This window comes from Eumetopias jubatus, unplaced genomic scaffold, assembly GCF_037043125.1.
Source record: "Eumetopias jubatus isolate StellerSeaLion01/CBP00866 unplaced genomic scaffold, mEumJub1_p1.0 scaffold_10, whole genome shotgun sequence".
NCBI lineage: Eukaryota > Metazoa > Chordata > Mammalia > Carnivora > Otariidae > Eumetopias > Eumetopias jubatus.
In genome coordinates this window covers 38,982,457-39,009,206 of record NW_028274816.1, presented here as the reverse complement: position 1 = coordinate 39,009,206, position 26,750 = coordinate 38,982,457, and the positions used below count along the sequence as shown (strand labels likewise).

Below are 26,750 nucleotides of genomic sequence, written 5' to 3'. Positions count from 1 at the left end.
GGAAGTCACCCGAAACGTTCCACATCCATCGCTGGGAGCGACGCGGAAGGATGAGGCGCGTGGCGTGGTGACAAGGTGCCCGGGAGTGAGGCTGAGCCGTGAGCCTGCGGCATCCCCGCCTCCTCCCGTGTGTGCCTTCCACTCGCTCGCTTGGGTGACACATGCAGTGAGGGTGAGGGCAGACTCGCTCACAATGTGGAACCCTGAGCCACGGGACCCCGCAGCTCCACTTCAGGATGGCCCCAGAAGACCCCGAAGCCAGTGTGTCACCCAGGTGTCCCCACGCAGAAGGCGGGCACGGCCCCAGCCCGTCAGCGGCTGAGCGGACACACAGAGTGCACATGAAGCTCTGCCCGTGGTGTGGAGCCATCAGAAGGACTGAAACACGGACGTGTCGCATGGAGAAATCTGGACAACATGCCGGGCCACAGCCACAGAGTGCCACGTGGCCTATGATGCCACTTCTGGAAACATCCAGAGAAGACCTCCACCGAGGCGCAGAGTGGGCTGGTGGTGGCCGGGGCCGTGGGAGGGGGAAGGGAGTGGGTGGCCATGGGCCCGGGCCTCCCTTGGGGGGAGTGAAAATGTCTGGGACAGAACTAGAGGCGGCGGTTGGGATGGGCCCCCCGACAGGAACTTCCCTCAGAAGGGGGAAGGAAGGTGGGGGGGAGCAGAGGGCCGGTTGCTGCAGACGGTCCGGCTGAGCCAGTCCCTCCCAAGCACAGCTTCCAGCCGACCGCACGCTGGCGGCGGGGAGTTAGTCTCGGACGGGAACGCGGTCCGGCCGGCCTTCCCACAGGGCCTGGCCGACGTGCTCGGGTGTCCATCCCCGTGACCCGGGGCGGGGCGGTCGCTGTCTTTCTGACGGCAATGGGAGAGGACCATCGCGGAGCCACGCGCCCGGGTCCACATTCCCCAGCAGGGCCCTCAGCTGTGAGCGCTCGTCCTCCCAGCGCCCCACACACCCTGGCTTTCCCGGCCTTCTGCACTCTTCAAAGATTCTGAAGCTTTAAAAAGTCGCCCGAGAGCGCCACCCGATGCCGTGGTTGTTGAGCAGGAATGTCTGTGGGGCGCCAGCAGAGCGGTGCCGGAGTCGGAAACATTCAGCAACACGCCTGTCACAGACAGCCCAGCTGCGCCTGCGGCCACCATGCTGGCATCACTCCCGGCCGGCGGCCCAGGTTCCTTGGTCCCTGCCTGCAGGACGGGACCACAAAGCAGAACAGAGCTCTCATTTCACAGCAGGGAAACTGAGGCCCAGGAGAGGAAGGGACAGGCCCAAGGTCGTACACGGGCTGCGGTCCAGGCCTGGCGGTCCTGATGCTCATGGGACGGCCTCCATCACAGCAAGGCCCCACCCAGATCTGGATGCTCCCGGGGTGTCCCCCTCAGCTTGCTGATTGTGTGTCCTAGCCACAGAGAGGCATCTGCTGTCTTTGTCATCCTAGAGGGCAGGCAGGGCTCCTCGTCGTCCTGGAGCCAGTAAAGGGTGGCCGCGTCTGCCCGGCTCTCAACCCGCCTGGCCCTGGAGTGTCCCTGGAGCTGGACTCTGAGGCCAGGCTGGGGAGGGGCCCCGGGGGCTCAGCCACGGCCCCCGCCATGGCCCCGTGTCTCTAGCTCCAGCTTACAGTGTCAACAACACAATCGGAATCCAAACCGGCCCCATGAGCTGAGCTGTCCGTCCTTCCCGCTGGCTTGATTCAGCACCTCTGAAACTTACTCTGAGGTCAGGAATGCGTGAGTACCTCTGTCCCAGGGTGCTATGACCAAGTGCCCCAAACTGGGGGCTTAGAGCAATGGAAACGGGGGCCTGAGTCTGAGGTCCGTCTCATTGGGTTGAAACCCAGGTGTCGCAGGCTGCACTCCCTCCGAGGCTCCAGGGGAGGACCCACCCCACCTCTCCCAGCTCCTGGGGGACTCCCAGGGGCTCCAGTCGTCCCTGGGCTGTGGCCAAGTGCGCCCAGGCCCGCCTTTGTCGCCACACGGCCTCTGGCTTCTATGTGTGTCTTGGCATTGGGTCGCCCAGAGAGTCCAGCATAATCGCTGCATCTCAAGACCTCTGATTTACTCACATCTGCAGAGACCCTTTTTCCAAGTCAGGTCACACTTGTCGGTTCTGGGGTGAGCATCTATTTTAGGGACCACCACTCCACTGGCCACAGCAAGTGTGGATGACCAGACCAGATTCTGATCTGAGGTCACCCCGTGGTCTGCGCTCAGCGCTACGAGATTAGGAGGGGGAATAAGATCAGTGGCCCCTGGTGTGTCTGTGCCTTGATTTCTCTTTCTTCAGCGGCATGGGTAGCCCAGGTGGGTCCCACATCTGAGTTCACTCGCCGTCACCCCGAGCCCTCTGAGCTTTCCTGTCCTTTTCCTGTAAATGGGGCTACAAGCAGAGCCTCCCTTGGGTGCCCCTGGGCAAGACGCCTTACGCGTGGTGCTTGGTGGCAGCCTGGCCTGCAGTGAGCTCCTCAAAATGGGCAGCTTTTAGCACGAAACACGGCTGAGAATCCCCGTGGGAATGGAGGCCTGGCCTCCTTGTGAGGTCAGAGGAACAAATTCTGGTACAAAGTGCTTTGTAAACCATGGTGTGCTCGTCGGTGGGGCCGCAGGGATGGATGGCACACCTTGGTGGCGACCTTGTTGTCCGGAAGCCTGCTTGTCTGGAGCGAGCCCTCGGGCTGCCCGTGCTCAGCTGCACAGCGGGCCCAGCAGGTGCGTCTGCTAGGGTCCAAGGTGGGCTTCCCAGGACACGGTCCACAGAAAAGGAGAAAACCACTCATCTGACCAGAGACCAAAACCCAACCACAATACCAGACAACCGATGCAGAACTGGGCAAAGGACGTGAATCCTGGTTTCTCTGGAGAAGACGTACAAGCGGCCAGTGAGCACACGATGAGATGGTCCACGTCACACACCATCGTGGCACTGCCCCCACATCATGGTGGTTGCTGCCCAAAACTCAAGCGTGGTGAGGATGTGCAGGACCTGGGAGTTTTGTGCCCTGTGAGGAAAGCAAGGAGGTGCAGCTGCTGTGGGAAACAGTGTGGTCGTTCCTAAAAAAATACACAATTACCACACGACCCAGCAGCTCCACGACTGGGTACACACCCGTGAATTCTGGAAGCAGGGTCTTAGAGAGCTCCTTGCACCCCCACGTTCACAAGAGTGTTGCTCACAATGGTCAAAGGGTGGAAGCAACTTGTGTCCATTTTTGGATGAGGCACGAAGCAAAGTGTGGTCCCTCCACGCAGTGGAACATTACTCAGCCTTATAAAGGAAGGCTATTCTGACACCTGCCACAGCGTGGGTGGACCTGGAGGGGACGGTGCTCAGTGAGGTCAGCCCATCACGGAGGACAGACACGGCAAGATGCCACTCATGGGGGTCCCTGGAGGAGTCAGCTCCACAGAGCCAGGAATGGATGCGGTGCTGGGGCCGGGGAGTTAGGGTTTCATGGGGACGGAGTTTGGGAAGATGGAAACATTCTGGATGGTTGGAGGCGGCTGTGCGGCCGTGTGAGTGTGCTTGGCGCCCCGGGGCTGCACACTTGGAAGCAGTGAAGGCGGGCAGGCCTATTGGACCTGCAGCAAACAGGTGTTTAGAAAGGGGGAGCCCAGTCAGATGTGCTCTGTGGGGGCATTCGGTCACTTGTTCTGCTCTTGAACCAGAGCCAGCTACCCCAAGCATGTTGAGGGGCCCCTTAGGTCCCCTTTGCAGATGCTAGATATTTCGGGGTGCTGCAGTTGTGGACACGAAGCAGCAGGTGTCCGCAAACTCTGACTTGAGTGCTGTGTGCACCTTGGCCCGGGCTCTGGGGACACAGAGTGATGCATAAGACCATGCAGGGGCTCCCCTGAGCTCCCACCCAGCAGGCAAAGTCTAGAAGCTTCTGGGGCCCAGGATGCGGGGAGATGGGAGATGGGAGACCAGAGCGAGAAAGCTACTGGAATAAGATGCAGAGAGGAGTATTTAGATCTGGAACAGAAAAGTGGGAATTCAGATGAAATTCTGCTTAAAGGTTATGTGCTCCATCCTGCTGTAAGTCAGCAAGACAGAAAAGGCCAGTGTTTGCAGAAGGAGGGGGAGGAATTTGTTGCCGGGAGGGGGGCTGTGGGGCACTGGGGGTTGGCTGGAGCTGAGGAACACGGGGAGGGGTGCAGGGCTGGGTCAGACTGAGACCATCGGCAGGGGGGCGGAGGTGGGAGGCAGCAGGTACAGGGGAGGCAGCTGCGGCCAGTGTGGACGGGACAGACCCAGCCAGAAGTGGGAGTCCTTCGTTCACTGGCTTGCTCACGTTAGTGCCGTCTGTGAGGGGACACAGGCATACTGGAGCCCGACGGGGCGCAGGTAAGGGCACTGGGCATCACGTCACCCACACGAGATGAGCCTCCAGGTAGAGGCCTGACCTGGGCAGGGTGCTGGGGGGCTGCAGAGGCTCCTGAGGGGTGAAGTCCCAGCAGCCACAGGAAACTCCTATAGGGACAGTGTCCCGGTCCAACCAGGGCCCCCAGTGACCCATTCGGACACCTGCTCTTCTCTTCTCACTGGGGGTCTGTCAACGTTTTGTATCTGCTGAATGAGGCTGGCATGAGGTGGGTGCGTGCGGCTTTCTCGAATGGCACGGGCCACGGCCTCCACATGCCTGCTTCACCAGCTTTCCGTCGCAGCTTCGAGGGGCAGACCAAAGTGTCCCTTCACTCACAGTGCTTAAAAAGTGTGGCTTTGAAAGGTTGGTTCAACATCCGCAAATCAATCAACGTGATACAATACATTGATAAAAGAAAGAACAAGAATCATATGATCCTCTCAATAGATGCGGAAAAAGCATTTGACAAAGTACAGCATCCTTTCTTGATCAAAACTCTTCAGAGTATAGGGATAGAGGGTACGTACCTCAATATCATAAAAGCCATCTATGAAAAACCCACAGCGAATATCATTCTCAATGGGGAAAAACTGAGAGCTTTCCCCCTAAGGTCAGGAACGCGGCAGGGATGTCCACTCTCACCACTGCTATTCAACATAGTATTAGAAGACCTAGCCACAGCAATCAGACAACAAAGAGAAATCAAAGGCATCCAAATCGGCAAAGAGGAAGTCAAACTCTCACTCTTTGCAGATGATATGATACTGTATGTGGAAAACCCAAAAGACTCCATGCCAAAACTGCTAGAACTCATACAGGAATTCAGTGAAGTGGCAGGATATAAAATCAATGCACAGAAATCAGTGGCATTCCTATGCACCAACAACAAGACAGAAGAGAGAGAAATTAAGGAGTCGGTTCCATTTACAATTGTACCCAAAACCATAAGATACCTAGCAATAAATCTAACCAAGGAGGCAAAGAATCTGTACTCAGAAAATTATAAAATACTCATGAAAGAAATTGAGGAAGACATAAAGCAATGGAAAAACATTCAATGCTCATGGATTGGGAGAATCAACATTGTGAAGATGTCAGTGCTACCTAGAGCAATCTACACATTCAATGCAATCCCTATCAAAATACCAACAACTTTTTTTCAAATGGAACAAATAATCCTAAAATCTGTATGGAACCAGAAAAGACCATGAATAGCCAGAGGAATGTTGAAAAAGAAAAGCAAAGCTGGCGGCATCACAATTCCGGACTTCCAGCTCTATTACAAAGCTGTCATCATCAAGACAGTATGGTACTGGCACAAAGACAGACACATAGATCAATGGAACAGAATAGAGAGCCCAGAAATGGACCCTCAACTCTATGGTCAACTCATCTTTGACAAAGCAGGAAAGAATGTCCAATGGCAAAAAGACAGTCTCTTCAACAAATGGTGTTGGGAAAATTGGACAGCCACATGCAGAAGAATGAAACTGGACCATTTCCTTACACCACACACAAAAATAGACTCAAAGTGGATGAAAGACCTAAATGTGAGACAGGAATCCATCAAAGTCCTAAAGGAGAACACAGCAACCTCTTCGACCTCGGCCGCAGCAACTTCTTCCAAGAAACATCACCAAAGTCAAGGGAAGCAAGGGCAAAAATGAACTATTGGGACTTCATCAAGATAAAAAGCTTTTGCACAGCAAAAGAAACAGTCCACAAAACCAAAAGACAACTGACAGAATGGGAGAAGATATTTGCAAATGACATCAGATAAAGGGCTAGTCTCCAAAATCTATAAAGAACTTATCAAACTCAACACCCAAAGAACAAATAATCCAATCAAGAAATGGGCAGAAGACATGAACAGACATTTTTCCAAAGAAGACATCCAAATGGCCAACAGGCACATGAAAAAGTGCTCAACATCGCTCGGCATCAGGGAAATCCAAATCAAAACCTCAATGAGATACCACCTCACACCCGTCAGAATGGCTAAAATTAACAAGTCGGGAAATGAAAGATGTTGGCGGGGATGTGGAGAAAGGGGAACCCTCCTACACTGTTGGTGGGAATGCAAGCTGGTGCAGCCACTCTGGAAAACAGTATGGAGGTTCCTCAAACAGTTGAAAATAGAACTACCCTGCCACCCAGCAATTGCACTACTGGGTATTTACCCCAAAGATACAAATGTAGTGATCTGAAGGGGCACGTGCACCCCAATGTTTATAGCAGCAATGTCCACAGTAGCCGAACTGTGGAAAGAGCCCAGATGTCCATCAACAGAAGAATGGATAAAGAAGATGTGGTGTACAATGGAATATTATGCAGCCAACAAAAACCCAAAATCTTGCCATTTGCAATGACATCGATGGAACTGGAGGATATTATGCTAAGCGAAGTAAGTCAATCAGAGAAAGACAAGTATCATATCTCAATGATACGAGGAATTTGAGAAACAAGACAGAGGATCATAGGGGAAGGGAGGGAAAAATGAAACAAGATGAAGCCAGAGAGGGAGACAAACCATAAGAAACTCAATCTCAGGGAACAAACTGAGGGTTGCTGGAGGGGAGGGGGTGGCTGGGTGATGGACACTGGGGAGGGTACGTGCTACGGTGAGCGCTGTGAATTGTCTAAGACTCATGAATCACAGACCTGAAACAAATAATACAATATATGTTAATAAAAAAATTTAAAAAGTGTGGCTTTGAGGAAAAGCCAGAAGACATGCTGACTTTGGCGCTGCGAGCCTCCCGGGGTTGGCCCCCATGTGCGGCGTGTGGTTCGGACCGGGCGAGCCTCGCCCACTGCCCTGCTGCTCATGGGAGCGCGCTGCCCACGTAACGACCGGAAATGCAGGTTTTGTCTTCAGGGAGCCTTGTGTCTGAGGAGGGAGGTAAAATCCGCACATAAATAGCAGTCATTCCGAGTATAAAGTTGTGGGGCAGGTGCTTCCTGCAGCTGTGGGGAGAAAGGACCCCATAGCCTGGCAGCCTGGTGTGACAGGACTGTGCTCTCGCCCATCCTGGGGGCTGCACGTCTGCAATCCGGGTGTGGGCCGGCCGCTGCCGGAGGCTCTGGGGGGTTGTGCTCTCCTCCCCCGGCACCTGTGGGTAGGGCCATCCTTGGCATCCCTTGGCTCGTGGCCGCCGGCTCTGCCTCCGTTGTCCCTAGGAGTGCTGGGTGTCTGTCCTCTTAGGAGGATATACCCGTGATTGGATCAGGGCCCGCCCCGCTCCAGCACGACCCCCTCTTAACCTGATTATCTCTGCAAGGACCCTGTTTCTAGAAACGGTCCCAGTCACAGGTCCCGGGGGTTACAACGTGGACGTACCACTTTGGGGGACACAATTCACCCCATCTCGGCCCCCACATGAGGTTCCTGAGGAGCAGGCAGGATTTTGGTGTGGAGAAGATCTGGACGGCCCCCCCAGATAGACGGGACAGCACACAGGAAGGTGTGCGGGCTGCGGGGGGGGGGGGGCAGGGCATCATGGGCAGGTGGATGCGGGGAGGGAGGGTGAGGCTCCTGGGCAGGGGCTTGTGAGCAGGTGTCACGTGTCACAAGAGGAGTCAGACCGTGGGTGGATGCTGCCGCTTAGGTGTCCCCCAACGGAACTCCTGCTTCCTGGAGAGATGGCCCGGCCACGTCCCCTGTCGGGGGCAGCCAGGAGAGCCGGGGTTCAGCCCTACCGACCTCATGACTCAGAGCTGTCCCTGCCTGGCGGCCCGTGAGCACATTTAAAACAAGACAGGCGCCCGTCCACGGATGGGCTCCAACAAAACGTGGCATATCCACACGATGGAGCAGCACGCAGCCTCAAAACGGAGCCACGCTCTGACGCGGACAGACCTGGGAGCGTGGGGGCGAGGGAAGCCAGGCGTGAGGCCCCGTGTGCTTATCTCACGTCCACGAAACGTCCAGGACGGGCAGACCCGTGCGGCCAGGCAGTGGAGGAGTGGTGGCTGGGCGTGGGGGGTTGGGGAAGGAGGGGAGTGACGCCAGTCGGTCTGGGGTTTCCTTGGGGTGATGGAATGAGAGATGGTGTCGCACGTCACCGCTAATGTGCTAAATGCCGCTGAATCATGCACGTGAAGAGTGGACTTCATGTCTTGACGGTTTTATCTCCAAGACATTACAAGAGGAGAGGGGGGTGGGGAAGCCGCCCCCGGTGTCCCTGGGTGATCTGTGCCCCGCTGGGGCCAGTCAGAACCGGCTGTATTCGCCCCGTTGGTGGCAGAGCGGAGTTCGGTGGGCACCAGCCCCGGGTGGGGGGGGATGGAGGCACGCATGGTGCTGGGGGAGGGAGACCCCAAACTGGGCCGCGCCCCATGGCAGGAGACGGAGGAAGCTCCCTTACCTCTGAGCAGAGTTTGGGTGGGGCTCTGAGGGAGTGAGCAGGTGTGGGGGACCTTCGGGAAGGTCGCCCGTGGACAAGTGTTTCCGGGGAGATGCAAGGGCATAGTAGGGGCTCAGTGCACAGAAGAGTCCTATGTCTTCCCAGACGGCAGGGTTCCGATCGGGGCCCCGGAGCCGCCCGCAGGCCTCAGGACAGGAGAGGATGGGGGCCGGCCCCAGAGGCGCCCTGGTCTCCACGCCCTGCTCCCCAGCCCCTGCAAGCACCTCACCCTTCCCCAGGCTCAGAGCACCCCAGAGGTTCTCACTGCTATTTAAATGAGTATTCCCCAGAAGCCTGCATTACTGACGATCTAACACGGGGTGGAAGAGACTTGCTTCCTCTGTTGCTTCGATTGAGCCACTGAAAGTCAGCCCAAGTATCTCCGACGTTACCGTTACAGTGAGACAGCAGGATGACTCCTTTTGTGCAATTGACTCTGACACGGGACCTATTTTTAGACAGAGAAACTGACTTTATTCTGCTTTGGTATTTTTAGCATATTTTGAAATCCAAGCCCCATCTCTTCTCTGTCATGCGAGTTTTGGTGGCTTCTGGCTAAAGCGGATGGATTTGGGCACCCATTTGTGGTATTTGTGATACAGTTAGAGTCGCACAGGGGGGTCCTGCCTGGCGCTGAAGCTGCCTGCGCCTTTCACCACTAGGACCCTCTGTTTCTTCTTCTGTAAAACAAAGCGGGGGCTAGAAGTGTTCTGATGGGAGCAGATGTTCCCAAACCTTGATCCGTGGACCTGTGTTTTTGTGCGAACAGTTTCATGAGTCTGCAGTGAAATGAGGAAAAGGAAAGTCGGGGATTTCACAAAGTTGAAAAAACTGTCTTTTGTTCTGAGTTCTGTCTTCCTAACATTTTTGATGTTACCATGTGTTATTAGCAAACACTGAAATGATTAACCTGTAGTTAAAAAATCAGCATCTGGAAAAACAGAAAAGAAAGTGACCCCAGAGCAGTTGCTGACCGTTCCCTGGTTGGTGAATTTCTAAAGTCTGAGGACCCTGCTGTGGGGGCTCGACCTTCCAGCGTCCAGCTCCTAGTCCCCGTGCCGACCCCCTTGGATGGGCCCCAGAGGCCCTGGTGGGAAGGGAGGGGCTGGGGGCCCAGCTGTCGGTGTGGCCACATCGCAGGGGCAGTGGGCAGGTGGGCCCCCCCCAGACTGGGCTGCTCAGGGGTCTGTCGAGCAGCAGTCCTGCTCTGAGCTGGAGTAAAGGAGGTTCCCCGGGGTTCCCCAGCCGACGCTGTGTGGGAGGAAGGCGCCAGACCCTGGGGGAGGTGAGGGGGTAGGAGCTGGGGCGCTGGCCCCGGGGTTGGGCAGTGTTTGAGGATGACGGCGGGTCTGCCACTGATCTGGGAGGGTGTGGTGGGGGCCAGCGGCTGGCACTGTGGCCCCAGTGGCTGTTTCTGTGGGGCCAGTGGGACCCTCCCGTTTACAGACCAGGCCAGGGACGCTGAGGGCGTCAGCCTTTGTGTTTGTTTTTTTCTAGAGAGAGGGACGAGGGGCCGTGGGAGAGCGAGAGAGAATCTTAAGCAGACTCCTTGCTCAGCACCACCAATGCAACCGCCCCGGTGCCGCTAGGGAGTCGGCCTGGAGCTCCCACCCCTGGGCCTTGGAGGCCTCGTGAAGGTCACCTGTCTGCCATGGTGTGTCCCCCACCTCCCGTGTCTCTGAACCCACCCAGAATCTGTGTGCCCCCAGCTCTGCTCCTGTCTCCCCGGGAAAGGGGTGTTCATTCCTGCTGCTCAAGGTGCCTGACTACCCCGGTGCCCGTGGACGTGGACAAGGTCGCTCCTTCACTAGCTGTCAGCTGGGTGAGGGCACGGGGGTCCGGGAATGAACGCCCAAAGTCGGGCGGCTGGGAGGGCCGAGGAGGGGACGAGCTGGGGTGTCTGAGGCCAGAGGGCATTCCTATAATTGTTAGACTCCAGTAATCTTCAGCTGGTGTTCTCTCACCTTCAAGATGAACAAGAACTTATAAGGATGGTCAGGACATCTGCACGGACGTTTCTCCAAGTTACGTAGATGGCCAAGAGCCGTCAGGGAGACGCACATCAACACCGCTGTGAGACCCCACCTCACGCCCCCGAGGACAGTGGGACCTTGCGCTTGGCGGCTGGGGACAGGGGGTGGGGGGCAGCTGCCGCGCTGGACTGTCTGCCGGGTCCCGCGAAGGTGAACCCCCGAGTCCCCCTGCTGCGCGTCCACCAGGTGAAACCAGACCCGCGTCCACGCAAACACTCGCATGCGGCAATTATTCGCAACGGCGGGATGGCGCCAACAGCTGAAGCGTCTGTTACCTAATGAGCGACAGGGATGTGGTCCGTGCACACGATGTGGTCGTGGCCAGCCCTAAACCCGTGGGGCTCTGACGCACGCCACAGCACAGATGGCCACTGCGCAGGGGGCTGGACACAGGCGTCCACGAGGCGCCCACGACAGGCAGGTCCACGGGGTCAGAACGCAGGTGGCCCAGGGCTGGGGAGGGGACGGGCCAGGGAGTGGCAGCTGAGGGGCATGGGGCTCCTCGTGGTGGTGATGACCACTGAATTGTCCACGTATGTGGGTAGATTGTATGGCAGGGGCGTGGTACCTCAGTAAAGCTGCTGGAAAGACCACTTGCCTCAGCCCCCCAGCATCGTTCTGAGACACGGCGGGTCTGCGTGTTGGGACTTTGAAGAGACCAGTCACCAAGGTGCCCGACGGTCCGGGGCGCAGCCGGGCAGGGCTTGGGGGCCCAGCCGTCCCCGTGGAGGGCGAGGGGACAGTCAGTGAGATCCTGGCTCCGGAGGGTCGGGGGCCTGTCCCTGGGGCCCTCGGTATGATCCTGCAGCCCCACGCGGGGCGCCATGTCTGCGTGCCCTCCACCCCGCCACCTCCAGTGGGGGGCTGCGGGGGCCCAGGGTCCTCCAAAGAACTTCCCTCCCCACCCGGTGCTCTTCCTCTCCCTCCTCTCCCCCCTCCCCTTCCCCCTCCCCTCCCCTCCCCTTCCCCCTCCCCTCCTCTCCCTCCTCCCTCCTCCCTCCTCCTTCCCCTCTCCTCTCCCTCCTCTCCCCCCTCCCCTTCCCCCTCCCCTCCCCTCCCCTTCCCCCTCCCCTTCCCTCTCCCCTCCCCTCCCCTTCCCCCTCCCCTCCCCTCCTCTCCCTCCTCCCTCCTCCTTCCCCTCTCCTCTCCCTCCTCTCCCCCCTCCCCTTCCCCCTCCTCCCCTCCCCCCTCCCCTCCTCTCCCTCCCTCCCCCTCCCCTTCCCCCTCCCCTTCCCCCTCCCCCCTCCCCTCCTCTCCCTCCTCCTTCCCCTCTCCTCTCCCTCCTCTCCCCCCTCCCCTTCCCCTCCTCCCCTCCCCCTCCCCTCCCTCCTCCCTCCTCCTCCCCCTCTCCTCTCCCTCCCCTCCCCCCTCCCCTTCCCCCCCTTCCCCCTCCCCTCCCCTCCCCTTCCCCCTCCCCTCCCCTCCCCCCTCCCCCTCCCCCTCCCCTCCCTCCCCTCCCTCCCTCCTCCCTGCTTCCTCCCTCCCCTTTGTCTCCCTCCTCTGTACTTCCTCCCTCCTCCCTCCCCTTTTTCTCTGTCCTCCCTGCTTCCTTTCTCCTCGCTGCTTCCTCCCTTCCCTCCCCTCCCTCCTCCCTCCTCCCCTCTCCTTCCTCCTCCCTCTTCTCCTCTCCCCTCACCTCCCCCCTTCCTCCTTCCCTCTTTCCCCCACCCACCCCTTCCTCTCTCCCCCCCTCTTCCTTTTCTCCTCTGCTCCTCCTCTCCCTCTCCCCCGCCCCCCCCTTTCCTGCCCCTCCCTCCCGGGGTTGCAGGCTGGCTATCAGTAGACTGCCTCACTTAGGTAGGGTCTGGGGGAGGAGGGAGACCACCCTGTCTGCCCCATGATGGGGCAGGGGCTCCCTTCCCTGTGGGACACCAGGCTGCCCCAGAGCGCCCTAGATTAGGGCTGTCAGGGGTGCGGGCCAAGGATGCTAAGCGCAGAGGCAGCTGAATTTGAAGCCAGGACGCAGATTCATGCACGGGGACTGCAGCCACGGCCACGTGCCCATGGCCCCGTGGGTGCTGACGGGACGACACGGGGAGGTCCAGATGATGCACGGCCTTACGGCAGGTAGTGACCTTCATTCTGTGCACCTGACCTTGGCCAGCCGGCATCCTGTCTGGTCCTCCCCTCCTCGGCTGTGGGACACTCTCCTGAAGGGAAACAGTGGGATCACCGGTGCTGTTCTGGTCCCTGAGGATGGAGCGGCCTCCCCCCCCTCCTTCCATGGCCCCCAGGGTGCCTCATGGACCGCAAAGGCCCTGGGGCAGGGTTTGGAAACCACTGGTGTCGTCAAAAGCCTCGGGGCCTCCTCCTGTGTTCCTACAGCTGCAATGTGGCTGCGTCCATGTGTGTCGGGGCTCAGGGCTCGTCAGCACCCACGTGGCCTGCCGCGCGGTGCCCGCCTTCCAGCTGGTTGGCGGCGGCAGGGTCTCCGAGGACCATCCTGCTTACAGCCTGGACGTGCCGTGGCGTCACAGGAACCGTGACTTCCCAAATTCATGGCCACGTGGAGCCTCCGATGTGTCCTTGTGTGGAATCCATCTTCACAGCTGTAATGAAGAGGTGAGGTCACCCCTGATCAGGGTGGCCTTAAATCCAGTGAGTGTGTCTCTACAAGAGACAGGTGAGACACGGACGGACCCAGAACAGGACACGTCTTCAAGAGGCAGAGAGCAGTGATGCGTCTGCACGCCGAGGGACGCCAGGTGTGGGGGCCACCGGCAGCATCAGGAGGAGGGGCCTGGAACAGACCGTCCCTGGAGGCTTCTGGGGGGGGGGCCCTGACTGCACCTTGATTTTGGACTCGTGCCCCGAACTGGGAGAGAACGTGTCTCTGTTGTTTGGGCCCCAGGACGCGCATCTGGGGAAGGGGTCTGCGTGGGGAGGGGCTCAGAGGGCGGTGAGGCAGAACCCCCTCATCCAGGCTGCCCTCTGGTCCTGCGTCCTCTCCCGCCGGCATCTCCAGACGCCCTGACCTGGGCTGTGCAGAATGTGGAGTTCCAGCCTTCTAGAGCCTTCCTGTGCCTCTAGTCCCTGAGGTCCTCTGCCTGCGTGTGCCCCTCCAGCCACCCCATCTCAGGGGAGCCATGTGCCTAGTTGCTCCTTCCTGTGCCCAGGTGTTTCCTCAAGGCTCCCGCCATCTGGTGGCTTGGGCGGTCACACCCAACACTCTGGTTCTCTTTCCCAGAGCCACTGGCTGAGTGTCCAACATGCGGATCCTTGGCTCCCGGTGGGTGGTGGGCGGTGGGCGGTGGTCCACTACCACTCACACCTGCCCTTGGAGCTGCCTTTGGGTGCAGTCTTGCCTGTCTTCCTGTGGGTGGGAGGGACGTTGGTTTCCTTCCTGGGTGAGGGTCACAGTGTCTGGATGGACGACCACTGCTGTTGGTCTGTCCATGGGCGTTATCCCCTCCCTGAGCACCCCCTGCTCCCGCCCCTGACGGCGGAGTCGCCTGGGAAGGGTGGTGATGTTCACTCCGCAGGTGCAGGCCCCCCAACTGGAACTGTGCAGCCAGGCTCCCCTGCGCTGGCGGCAGGGTCTGCTGTGTGCTCATTTGCTCTGCGAATTGGGGTGCTTCACACAGGGGAAGCGAACAGTTTTGCCTCTCTGTACACCGCGCACCCGGACACGTCACTGTCCCCTTTGATTTTGGCATTTGACTTTCAGAAAGTGTAAGGCCAGGACAAGAACTGGGTTTTAGGTTTCTGCGTTCACCTGTGGACCCCAGTTCCCGCTGGTTTCCCCTCCCTTCCTCCCGAAGAACTTCACAAATTCACGTTCTGCTTCCATGTGTCACAGAATGACTGTTGGGCTCCCGTTCTGGAAGGACGTTGTCACTGGGTCTAGAATCCCGGGTGGACGGTGTTAGGCTATCCTTCCCTCCTTTAAAAACTGGATGCTGTGGTCTCGTGGACTCTCTTGTTTCCTGAAGAGAGGCAGCTGTTGTTCTCTCCATCACCCCACGGGTTAGTGGGTGTGTCTCCCACCCACGCGTGATTCTGCAATGCCCTGTGTCTGTCGTGGGAAAGTCGTGGGCTCCCTGAGTCACCCAGGGCTTCCCGGGAGGACCACCCTCATCTCCCAAAGTAAGAAAAGGCAAAATCTGGTATTTCTCCCCGGTTTGCCAGCAAAGTCTTTAAATATGGAGAAGCTGTTCGGTGATGGATGGAGGCATCCCCAAATTCTCATTTTCACTTGAAAGCTCCAATCTCAGCACAACATATTCTGCCCGCTGTCTTCCTCGAAGCAACAGGCTATCCGTTCACGTTTCGAAGACATTTTCCCGCTGCCCAAGTCGGCTCTGTCCTCTGTCCGTCCGTCAGGCGCTGGCGGTCCCTAGGAACATCGGGGACTCAACGCTCAGCCAGTCTCCTGGGCCTTTACCTCGAGGCGGCCGTCGTGAGCTTTCTTGTTCATCACACGGAATAGTAAAAAGACTGTGCTCAACATTTGAGATTTAATGCAAGCCCAGAGCATCTGGGGGCAGTTCTCTCTGCCGCTCGGCCCCCTGCCCGCCTCTGCAGGGGAGACACCTTCCTTCTTACCAGCCGGGGTGGACGAGGATTATGGGTTGTGGCTCGGGCTAACCCCCTTTGCCTGGGGCTGCACACATCTAGAAGGCCAGCTCACGCCGCACTATGCAGGGGCCTAGGACTGAGCTCCGTCCACTGTAGGATTTCAGACGTCTTCTAGCTTCCAGCTTGCTGCTAACTCAGGGAAACCCCGGGTGGGAGTGTTGAATCTGGTTGCTTCCAGGCTCAGATAGGGCACAGCAGTCCGTGGTCGGCGGAAAACGTGGCTGGTTTCTTCCAATCCCAGCCCAGCCAAACCTGGGTGGCCAGGAGGCTCGCTGCTCTGCCGGACGCGGCCAGTCGGCCTGGGCCTTGCTCCCTGTACACGTTTGCCCCTCTGGGATCGTCTCCCACCTCAAGGTCATCTGACCAGCAACCTCGATGCCCCTTTTCTGTGTAGGCAACATAATTCTCAGGTTCTGGGGAGTAGTATGTGGACACTTTGGGGACAGTAATCTGCCCATCATGCCCTGTTCCTTGTGGCTCTCCATGGCTTAGCTGCCTGTGTTTGAATCCAAAGCTGTGCATGCACCTCTGTGCACCTTGCCCTCCCCCTTCGCATTGTTGCTAAAATTTCTCCGTGCTGACTCACAGAGCTAGCCCCGTCGTACCCTGGAGTGTGGAGATGTGATTTCTATGGAGCTGAGAGCCGCCTCCGTTTTCAAGCAGGACCTAATGAAGTGGCTGGTCCAGCTCTGGTTCCTTCCTCCACATGATCAGTGGCACGCACATCAGCGGCAGGGAGCCTGGGTGGCCCCCGGGGACACTGCGGGACCGCGGGGATCTTTCTTTCACTTTCTCACTGTTAAGTGTTAGCAACCTGCCCGCACGCGATGTCCTTGCAGGGCCCCCCAGGGGAGTGTGAAGGCGACATTCAGGAAGCCCGGAAAAACCCACAGAGGGACATGCAGTCCCAGCCACAGTGCCGAGGAGCTCCTGTCGCGGCGCTCCCTCAGCGACATAATGTGGTTGGCTGTGCCCATCCTAGTCACAGGCAGGGTGTGCGGGCGCTGTGTCCCTGCTCACAGGCTCGGAGGCGTGTGTTGGCAGAGGACGGGGAGTCGGCTGTGGTGGCAGACGCCCCACCAGCTGTGGGTGGGCTGGGCCCCAGGCTGGCTCTTTCTTGTCTCTGCCCGCCGCGCCCCGCGTTCCGCTGGCTGAGAGTGGGCGGCTGGAGGTGTGTGCCTTGTGGGGACGGTGGCTTGTGGCAGGGGTGAGGAGGATCTCCGGAGCAGCACGTCCTCTCCATGGAGCACATTCTCTGCCCTGTCTGGGCTGAGGCGGGGCCTCGTCTGGGGTGGGTTTTGTTTCTGAGTGCCTGCGGACAGGTTGGGATGTCCACTGCCTTTCTTGCCGTGGGACTGACCGGAGAGCACTTAACGGTGGAATTCTAAGTATTGGACCGAGGGCTGCTGAGAATTCTTTGGATGTGGGGTTGGTGGGGCACCTGTGTACTGGGGATGAATCGGGGTCATCTGGGTGGCTATGGTCAAAGAAGTGACAGACCTGTGAGTCCAAACCACAGCCGGGCTTCATCCTGTGTCTTCCGCTGAGCCTGGGCCGTAGGCCCTCGGAGATGGGGCGGGCTTGGCCATAGGAGTCCGAGTAAGCAGGGAAGGGGTTTGCCTTGTGCCTGGAGGTGCTTGGGGCGTGGCTCTCCCTCGACCATGCCTCTGCTTTGATTCTGACTCAGTGATCTGGGTCCTGCCCCTCCCCCTGCAGTGGGCGGTCAGGGTCACCTGTGTCTCTAAAAAAAAGTGGTCCTCAGATGCTGGCGTTGTCCAAGTTTATGCGTTTGGAGTCTTTGGAGACAGGGCGCGTGCTATACTTCTGGGGAGCCCAAATAGCACAGAGCCAGCTGGCGGCCCCTCTCCTCCCTCCTGCCGTGCAAAGCTTTTAAATGGTCTAGGGTCTCGATACGCTTATCGTTCTGAGTTTGTCTCTAGTTCTCTACTGTCCTCCACTGCCCTGACCTCTGACCTTGTGAAGGTGTGCAGGGGCCGTCCCCGGTGGCCATTGCCCTCTCCAGACCGTCCGGGTTGGCCTTACTGGGACCAGGGTTGGCTTTGTCCAGAGCGGCGGCAGCAGGCTCACTGGGGCTGGCCCCTATTGACCCGAGAGCGTGGAGCCTGTGCCGTGGCTGCTTCTGTTCCGTGTAGTCTGGACTTCTGAAGGCTCAGCCGCATGACGGATGAATGGCAGAGCAGTAGCGGGATGGGGTGCAGGGCTGGGGGGCGGTCAAACACGGGCTCTGCGAGCAGGTGCTGGTCTGGTCATCCCATCCCGGGTTCCGAAGGGCAGACACCTGCCTCCCCCCCCCCCCCCCCCGCCTCCCTCCCCGTGAGATACAATCTCCTGTTAGGCTGATAAGAAAGGCGCTAACAAGCTCTGAGCACCTGCTGTGTGGGCCTTTCTCAGGCTGGCCAGGGAACCTGTGTTCTCCAGGCTCAGGGACGCTCTCCTACGTGGTCTCCAGGAGTGGAGGGGTGGCTGCCCCATCAGGGAGAGGCTCGTTCTGGCTGGACGGGAAGAGAAGTACAGGGAAGCCCAGGGCCACTGCTTCCTGTGAGAGCTCCCGGTGAGAGTGAGGGCAGGTGTGCGTGCAAGGCTGGGCCGTAGCTTCAGGGGACACCCTGGTGGCTTCCTCCACTGCGCCCCTTGCCCAGGGCCCCACCCCAGCCTGGGCCCCTCCTGTGCTGGCTGCTTCTCTGTGCTCCCCCGTGTTCCATCCCAGCTGGGACCTCACTGCCCCCCATCCAGCCCCTCCCTCCCATCCCCCACCTGCCAGAGAACAAGGGTAGGCTGCTTGGGGGGGGCCTGCTGGCCCATAGAAATGAGTCGCTGCTGACCCCTGGCGTCAGGAATGCCCACCTGCAGGAATTGCTAGAACCAGGGCGTGAGCCGGCAGCACGGGGATGGCGGGTGGGATGTGCAGGGCAGTGCGCAGTGATGACCGGGGCGTGGGGCTGCACAACAGACTCTGGGGGGATGGCCAGTTAGGAGTAGATGGGATCGGGTGGTGACCTCGAATGTGGACCGTGTGCTGTGTGTGCCAAGGAGCTGTGGCTGGGCACCACCTGGTCAAAGCTGGCTCTAGGGAGATGTGGTTGGCGCAGTGTGGAGGGCAGTCGAAGGCAGGAGACTGGCAGAAGAACGGGTTCAGGATCAGGAAGATGTCCTGGGTGTGGACAGGTGGGGCTGGCTGCAGGGGTGGGGGTGGGGCTTGCTCACCCCATGGCCTTTCATTCCCTCATGCCATCAGTGACCCGCGTGCCCCGCCCAGTGCCAGGTGCCGGGTGCGCAGGAGGCACTGGTCAAGGCAGGCGAGGCCCGTGGGGAAGGCGTGACAGGCAGGGGTCCCAAGAGTGAGTCCTGTTGTGGTGTCATGGTGGAGGGTCAGGGAAGGTCCCTAGGCCGAGAGCTATGTGCCGTGAAGGGCAGCCCTTCCCGGGGAGCGGATCCTGGCGGCCAGGGTGGCGTGGAGCAGCGTTGAGCGGCATGGTGGGCGAGCAGGGCTCGGAGCCCACCTCTGTGCGGCGGGAACTCCCGAGAGCCTGAAGCAGGGTGCGAGGCCAGCCCAGGAGCCCAGCAGTGGCCAGGCCATGGGTCAGGGAGAAGCGGCCGCTGTCCCCAGCGGTAGAACCTATCAGACCCGCTGCTAATGTTTGGAAGTGGGGTTGAGGGAGGACAAAGGCAAAGTCGCAGACCTGGGAGCCAGGTGCAGGTGGCGGGTGGGGGAAGGTGCGCTTGGGCAATTCAAGAGCTGCTGCTGAAAGGGAGGCGTGAGTGGGTGAGGGTGGCATACATCACTGGCTTGAGGAGCAAAGGTTGCTGGCAGTGACCGTGTTTGCGCAGAAGCAGGGGAAGACGGGTGGGGCTCTGGAGGGACACAGGTAGGTCAGGCGCTCAGAAGAGGCTGGGCTAGAGAGAGATGGAGGGCACTGAATCCTGTGCGACCCCCTCCCCCGGGAGACTGTGCGGGGAGAGCCTGCACATTAGGACTGGGTGGCCCCCGGGGACACTGCGGGGATCTTTCACTTTCTCACTGTTAAGTGTTAGCAACCTGCCCGCACGCGATGTCCTTGCAGGGCCCCCCAGGGGAGTGTGAAGGCGACATTCAGGAAGCCCAGAAAAACCCGCAGAGGGACACGCAGTCCCAGCCACGGCCCCCTCTCATTCACACTCTGCATGCCTGCCTCCCCCATCCCACCCAGGCTGTGTTGGGTTTCTCCCCTTTCAGCATCTGTTGCTCATCAGGAGCCATATCTCTCATGTTCCCCAGCACCCCTTTAAAGATTTTATTTTACAATTTATACACAGTAAAATTCACTCTGCATTAGGTTTAAGTTTTTAATGACAGTATGCGCCGACATCGGTAATGTCTGCTTTCATCCGCTGGTCTGACTCAGAGGCAAAGCCTCTTGAACCCTCCATGCAAATTCATGCGGAACAATGCAAACAAGGAGCAGGGCTGAGGGTCTGAGGGCTTCCTCTGCCCCAAGCCTGGGTGGCAGAGGCCAGGCATCTTGGAGGGAGGCAGCGTGGCTCCCCTGGGACCCTGCCTCCACTGACTTCCCCAGAGCGGGCCCTAGGAGGGTGTGGGAGCCCTGCCTGCAGTGCCTGGGCGGAGCAGCCCTGTCTGGTCAGGCCCAGTGAGGGATGTGGGGGGTGTGGGGGGTGCTGGTGTGTGTTCGCGTGTCAGACGGGCAGGGGCCTGTGGATGACCCGTGGCCGATCTTGTCCAAACATGGTCTTCGTAGCCCCACAAGGGCTGGGAGAGACACGTGCCTTGAGCAAGGAGAGTGAGCCTGAGTGGATGGCGGGAAGCACCTCTATTACCTTGAGACAGAGAAAGATCAAAGGTCAGAGTTCACTTCCATTCCCCCATAGGCTTCGGTGTAAAAGTGCTTGTAAGAAACTCTGCTCCTTCAAGCAAAGTTGGAAAAGTGGATGAGTGTTTTCTAGCAGGGTGACAAGACCATGGCTGGACTCTGCTTGGGTGTGGTTGCCCGGGTCCCGCGGTGGCCCAGGTACAGTTAGGCAGACTGGGGTGGGGGTGGCCCCCACAGGTGCCACGCTACACCCAGCTCAGGATTTGGCTCCCACTAGCTCCAGGGTACGCTGTGGGGCCTGATGCCCCCTCCCTTGCCCACCGTGTCCCCTGGTGCCTGTCGGCTGTCTCACCGTCCCTTCTCTCCCCACTAGCCTTGGCAAGCACAGGCCTTCGCGGTCCCCTGTTGGCTGGCCAGTAGGAAGTCCTTCCCTTTGGTAGCTGGTGGCCAACCCAGAACTTCTGGTAGCATCCTGGAGGACAGCAGCAGAGGGCCCAGAAGAGCAGTGCCTGCTCCCCAATGACCCACGTGGGTCCAGAGCAGCCTGCAGGGCAGCGATTACCAGTGTGTGCTGTGGCATCAGACTGACCGGGGGTTCGGTCCAGCTCTAGGGCCACTGACCACGTGACCCTGGCCGTGGCCCATGTCTACGCTCCCAACGGCGGCGGCGGCGGCGGCGGCGGCGTCGAGCCTCTCGGTGCCCAGGGCACAGCCAGAGCCCGAAGGGCGGCCCTGTGTGCGCCCCCACCCACCGGGCCCCCGTGCTCAGAGAACTAGGCCGCTGCGCTACGGTGTTCATCAAACTGAACTTCTTTATTAAGTGCCAAGGGTCCGGGCGGGCGCTGTCCCCCGCAGCCCCTCTGCCGAGACCAGCGCTCGGCGCGCCCCCGCCCCGGCTGCAGCGGGGGCGCCAGGCGCGCTCCGGCTGTAGTGTGGCAGCCGCTCACTTGACGTGCTCGGCCGCGTGCGAGGAGCAGTAATACTTCTTGTGGGCGATGAAGGTGGACAGGCTGCTGAACTTGATGTTGCACAGGCGGCAGTACCGGTGACTGCCGGGAGGCGCGGGCGCCGGCGCCCCCTTGCCGGGGGTCTGGACGCCCTTGTCCGAGTGGGAGGGGGGCGTCGGCGGGGGCGGCAGCACCGCCTCGGGGCTCGGGGACGGCGGCGGGCCGGGCCGGGGGCTGTCGTCCGCCGCGCCGGGGGCCGGCTCCCGCGGCTCCTGGCCGTTGAGGCCGTCGCGGGGGGGGGCGGGCGAGGGCGTCCGGGCGCCGGGGCCGGGGCCGGCGGGGGGCTGGCCCAGCAGCAGGCCGTGCGCCAGGCGGAAGTGCTCAATGAGGTCGCCGCGGACCACGCCGTTGGGCGGGCAGTAGGGGCACACGACGGCGCCGCCGGGCGCGTCCTCGGGGGCGGCGCGCAGCTGGCGCGGGGCGGCAGGGCACGAGAACTTCTTGTGCGCCAGGTAGGCCTCGAGGCTGTGGAAGCTCACGCGGCAGGCCGTGCACTCGTGGTAGTCGGCCAGCGCAGGTAAGCCGGGCGCAGGCACAGGCGCCTGCCGCCGCGGCTTCTTGCTCAGGTCGATGGGGCCGTCGGCGGCGTCGGGCCCGCTGCTTCCGCTTCCGGGCCTGGGCGACGGCGACGCGGGCGGCTCGGAGGCGGGGCCGAGCGGCGCGGGGGCGGGGCCGGCGGCGGGGGGCGGGGCGGGGCCGGCCGCGTGCAGCTCGTACAGCTTGCGGCGCCTGCGCGTGCGCACGGGCGGCGCGGCAGGCGCAGAGGGCGCCGCCGGCGCGGGGGTCCCGGGGGTCCCGGCGGGCGCGGGCCGGCGCGGCGGCGGGTCGTGACGCGAGGCACAGTAGTAGCGCTTGTGCACCGTGTAGGTCTCGTGGCGGCTGAAGCGGATGTTGCAGGCCTCGCACAGCGTCCGGCGGGGGTCGTCGTCCTCGTCCGCCCCGCTGCCCGGGTTCGGGCTACCTGGACTGCCTTCCCGGCCCCGGCCGCCCCCCTCGGCCTCGGGCTCGGCCTCGGGGGTGGCTGCGCCCCCCGCCTCGTCCTCGCGCGTCCCGGAGCCTGGCGACGCGTGCCTCGCATCGGCCTCTGGGGGCGGTGGGCCCGGGGGCGCGCGTGTGGGGGTCGCGGGCACCTTGGCCCTGCGCGCGGGGGGCGCGTCGTCGGGCGGCCGGCGGCCGGAGCAGTAGAGGCGCTTGTGCACATAGAAGTTGTTGACGTTGTTGAAGGTGATGTCGCACTCGAAGCACGTGGCGCCCTTGGGGGCCCCCGCGAAGAGGCCGGCCTGCGACCCCGCTCCCGCCTGCAGCCGGCTGTGCACGAGCTCGGACATTTTGGCCAGGATCTCTGAGGCCGGGGGCGCGGCGGGGAACTGCGGCAGGAAGAGCGCGCCGGCTGCCAGCCCCAGCTCGCCGGGTCCGGGGCTGGAGCCGGGCGTGGGGCTGGTCAGCTCGGCCTTCACCCTGGCCGGAGCGGGGCTGGGCGGTGAGGGTGACCGCGATGCGGCCGTGGGCCCTGGTTCCGCCTCGGGCTCCTCCGTTGTGGCCTCCGTCTTGATGGCCCGGGGCGCTGCCGGGGGCTCGCTGCTGCCCCCATTCTGGGAGGCGGCTCTGGCCTCTCCATTGGTGGTCTCTGCCAGGGCCTTCCTCTCCAGTCCTGGGGATGGGGTGGGCGCCAGGCCCAGGTCGGCAGAAGCCAGGGGGCCGTGCAGGGCCGTGTGCTGCTGGAAGCTGGCCAGGCTGTCTGCAGGGAGACCCCAGGGGCCACACTTCAGGGCTGGAGCAGGACTTACCTGGGCCAGACCTGAGGAGGGGTAGGGTGGGAAGGGGAGAACTGGACTGGGTAGAGGTGGCGGAGGGCCAAGATTGAAATTGACCCCTGGTTGCCATTAGGACAAACCCCATCCCTTCCCAGCCCAGGGCCTCACCTGGGGGGAGCTTGGCAGTGGGGTGTCCGGCCCCTGGTGAGTAGATCTCAGCCTTGGAGCCCGGCTGGCAGACCATGTGGTTGGTCACCAGGTGGCTGTAGAGGATGTCCCTTGTGGTGGAGATGAAGCCACAGCTGTGGCAGACACCTGCAGGCAGGCTGTGGTATCAGGGCCCTGGGGTGGGGTGCCCCCCCAATCCCCTTCCCAGCCCCCACCTACCGCTCAGCGTGTCTGTGTGCACCTTGAGGTGCCGCTCACAGTTGGCCTTGGTGGTAAAGGCCGACAGGCAGATCAGACATACAAAAGGGCGTTCTCCTGGAACACAGGGCTGAGTGAGGGGTGGGCTCCTGGAGCCCAGCTGGCCAAGGACCTGTGACATGGGGGCTCTGTTTAAACCCTGCCTCCTCTGCCCCTTGTCCCCTGGGACTGTGGCAAGGGCCCGGCCCCGAGCTGACCATTCTGATGAGCACCGGTGGGCCATATACTCAGCACTGTGAGGTGCCCTAGGGGAATAACACGGGTCTATCTGGCAGGGTGGGCACCAGGAGCCAGATAGGACAGAAATGCATTGTTGGGTGGGCATGCACACTGCATTGCAGACTGCAGCGGGGGGGGGGGGGGGGGCGTGGTGCTGCAGACCGCAGCGGGGTCCCGGGGAGGAGCGTGGTGCTGCAGACCGCAGGGGTCCTGGGGAGGGGGCGTGGTGCTGCAGACCGCAGCGGGGTCCCGGGGAGGGGCGTGGTGCTCACCGCTGTGGCTGCGCATGTGGATCTCCAGGGAGCTGGCGCTGGGGCAGCTCTTGCGGCACTGGGGAAAGGGGCAGACGCGCTCGTTGGGGTAGGTCTCCTTGGGCTTGTCGGCGGCGGCTGCTGCGGCCGTGGAGCCGGTGGTCTGGCGGCTGGCACAGTAGTAGAGCAGGTGGGCTTGCAGGTTTCTCTCGCTGCGGTACCAGATTCCACAGTCTTTGCAGGGGAAGACGTCTTCTGTGGGGCGAGGGAGAGGTGGGCACAGGCTGAGGGGGGAGCCCGCAACTCAGGGCAAGGCATGGAGCCTCGAGAAACGGAGGGCTTGGCGCCGAGGGCCCCTGGCTTCCTGAGGAGTGAGGTTTGTGAATGGGGCCTTCCCTCCTGGTCACTGGGTTTTCTAGCTCTCCAGGATGCCCCAGGACTGCATGGATGGGGGGGGGGGGTCTCTGAGTAACCCCCCAGGCTGGCCCCCAGGCTGCCTCCCAACAGTGAGCCCCGCAAAGAGATGCCGGAGCTTCAGCAGGCGCCCGCGGAAGGGCTGTGGCTATGCCCACAGGCACCCGAGGGAGGGGGGCTGGCCACGTGCCGGTGATTGTGTGCTGTGAGGGGGCTTGAGGGATGGCGTGGACCTGGGCCCCTGTCGGGGAGGAAACGTGCGTGTTCGTGGGAGCAGGTCTGAGCAGCCAGGTGCATGGGGAACCCGTGAAGCACACGGGCAGGAGGACGAGAGAGGAGCGTGGCTCTGGGCGGCCTAGGGTGGGGTGAGGCTGGGGGCTGCAGAGGAAGAGCAGCTCGCCCTGTGTCTCCCGTTCGCTCTCCCCGCAGCGGTTTCACATCAAGTACTGATGGGCCAACATTGCTTAATTCACGTTTATCTCAAGACAGGTGGCCTGGGACTTTTCGGTTTATAGGAGCTTAGATTGTGGGGGCTGGGGGGGGGGTCCCAGCTGGTGAAGGTCTCTGACAGGTGGTTCTCAGGGTCTTTGAGCAGGATGCTGCGGAATGCTGTTTGTCTCTGCTCCATGGCCCCTTGGCTGAAGACAGGGCAGGGGGAGGGCTTGTTCTGGGCTCTGGGACGTGTCTGGGCTCTAGTGCAGCTTAGGACCCAATTCTTATCCCGGTGTCTCTGAGGTTTATCCTGGGTCCACAGTTGTGGCAGACAGGGTCCTCAGGGCAGCTCTGTTCTCTATTAGCTGAGGCGCTGAGCTCTGAAAGGCCCCTGGTGGGTTTGTTTCTATACCTATGGGGCCAGGGCTGGGAATGGTGCTGCTGGCTGTGGGTGGGGAGAGGGGCAGGGGGCCTCAGAGGCCCCTTCAAGCCCTGGCCTTAGCCCTGAGGTTTGGTGAGGACGGTCATGGTCCCCCTACCCCCAGGGCTGACCACAGCCGAGTCCTGGTGGTGCAGGTAACCTACACAGATGCCTGGTGTTACCACGACCCCGTTGCACAGGTGAGAAAACAGAGGCCAGAGTGGTTGAGTCTCAAGAATTAAACCAGGTATGATGGACTCTGTATTGAGGCTTTTCTAGCCCACAATGGCAACAAGTCCTGTTTCAGGGTGAGGCGTGGACACCAAAGCCTTAGACTGAAGGGGAGAAAGCTCTCCCAGCACCTCGGAGCGGCCCCACCGCCTCAGCGCTGGGGACGGGACTGACCCTGCTGGGCCACCGTGGGCACCAGATGTTCCTGGCGACCAAGGTAAGGTGGCCGTCCTGGCCCTGGAGAGAGCCCCTTCCAGTCACCCCTCTCCCCGCAACCTGTGTCTGGACAGGGTCCTGCACCCAGTCCCCCACGCTCCCTGGAGGGCTCTGGGGGGTGAATCTCACACGTGCAGCTCGGCCCTCTCCCCGCCCCCCCGTCATTTCCACCAGCCCACAAATGCACACCAGGATTGCCTGAGTTCCAGCAACGCCAGCATGTCCCCTCCGCACACTCCGTCTCTCCTGCTCACTCAGCTCCGTGGGCCCGTCTCTGCCCTTGGTCTCTCCACAGCCAGGATGTTGTGCACCCCCGCTGCCTGGCCCCCAGCCGCCTCCAGGGCTCCCCTTTGGTGTCCCAAAGCCATCTGGGGTCAGGGTGCTCAGAGTGGGCCAGGGCAGGTTCCCCATCCAGCCTGTGCTTCCAGCCCTCCTCACGTTTGACTTCCTCAAAAGGTCACTTCTAAGTTCGCAGCCCTGCAGTTGGATCCTACCCTTCACTAAATAAAAGCCCCCCTGGTTGGGTCCCCGTTGCTCTGAGAGGAAATCCTGGCCCTTGCCTGGAACCACTTTGGGAGAACCACCGTGCTGGGCTTGGGCCCCAGCACCCCCAATAAAGTTGGCCACGGCCATCCTATGATCGTGTCCCCACCTTCAGGAGATGCATCGTGCTCGAGGCCACCCCCCCCCCCGGTCCTCGTAAGGCTGTCTGTGCCACTCAGGAGTGGTGGTGCCCTCGGGACAGGCTGGGTGACCCCAGACCCCTTGGTTCAGTGTGGATGGCAGGAGTGCAGCAGAGTAAACCCTACTTCGCAGTGACACTCTGACTCCGAGAGCATCCCAGCAGGGAGTGAGCGACGGGGCGCTCTCACCCCAGGTGTGCTCACGGGGTCGTTGTGCCCCCAGGGGACGCTTGGCCGTGTCTAGCGTGTAGACGCGGCCCTGTCATCTGCCGGCGTGGGAGCCAGGCTGCTGCTCAGCATCCCACCGTGGGCATGTAGCCTGCTCTGCTCGAAAGCTGCAGCTGGGCCTGGCTCCCCGCCCAGCTGGTGGGGTGAGAGCACGTGGGGCCCACCCCCGTGCCCACACTCCTCGGCTGCAGCACGGCTTGCTCTGCTCAGATCCCAGTGGTAACCCACCGTTGTGGGTCCACGGAGCCCAGGTGG

At 61.1% G+C, this 26,750-nt stretch overlaps 1 protein-coding gene across 2 annotated transcripts in view; it reads right to left on the bottom strand.

Moving 5' to 3' along the window:
* Positions 1–21,007: 21,007 nt before the first annotated feature.
* The window catches only part of ZFPM1 (zinc finger protein, FOG family member 1), a 67,390-nt gene continuing 61,647 nt past the window's right edge, over positions 21,008–26,750 (bottom strand). The window contains exons 7-10 of one of the 2 annotated variants that reach the window (XM_088027530.1): positions 23,892–24,125; positions 23,362–23,457; positions 23,143–23,289; positions 21,008–23,018 (exon numbers count right to left, since the gene is read on the bottom strand). In XM_088027530.1, the coding sequence (XP_087883656.1) occupies positions 21,157–23,018; positions 23,143–23,289; positions 23,362–23,457; positions 23,892–24,125 (2,339 nt within the window). In that variant the 3' untranslated portion in view covers positions 21,008–21,156. The remainder of the gene's footprint in view (positions 23,019–23,142; positions 23,290–23,361; positions 23,458–23,891; positions 24,126–26,750) is intronic. The other variant, XM_028097398.2, reaches the window with a different exon arrangement.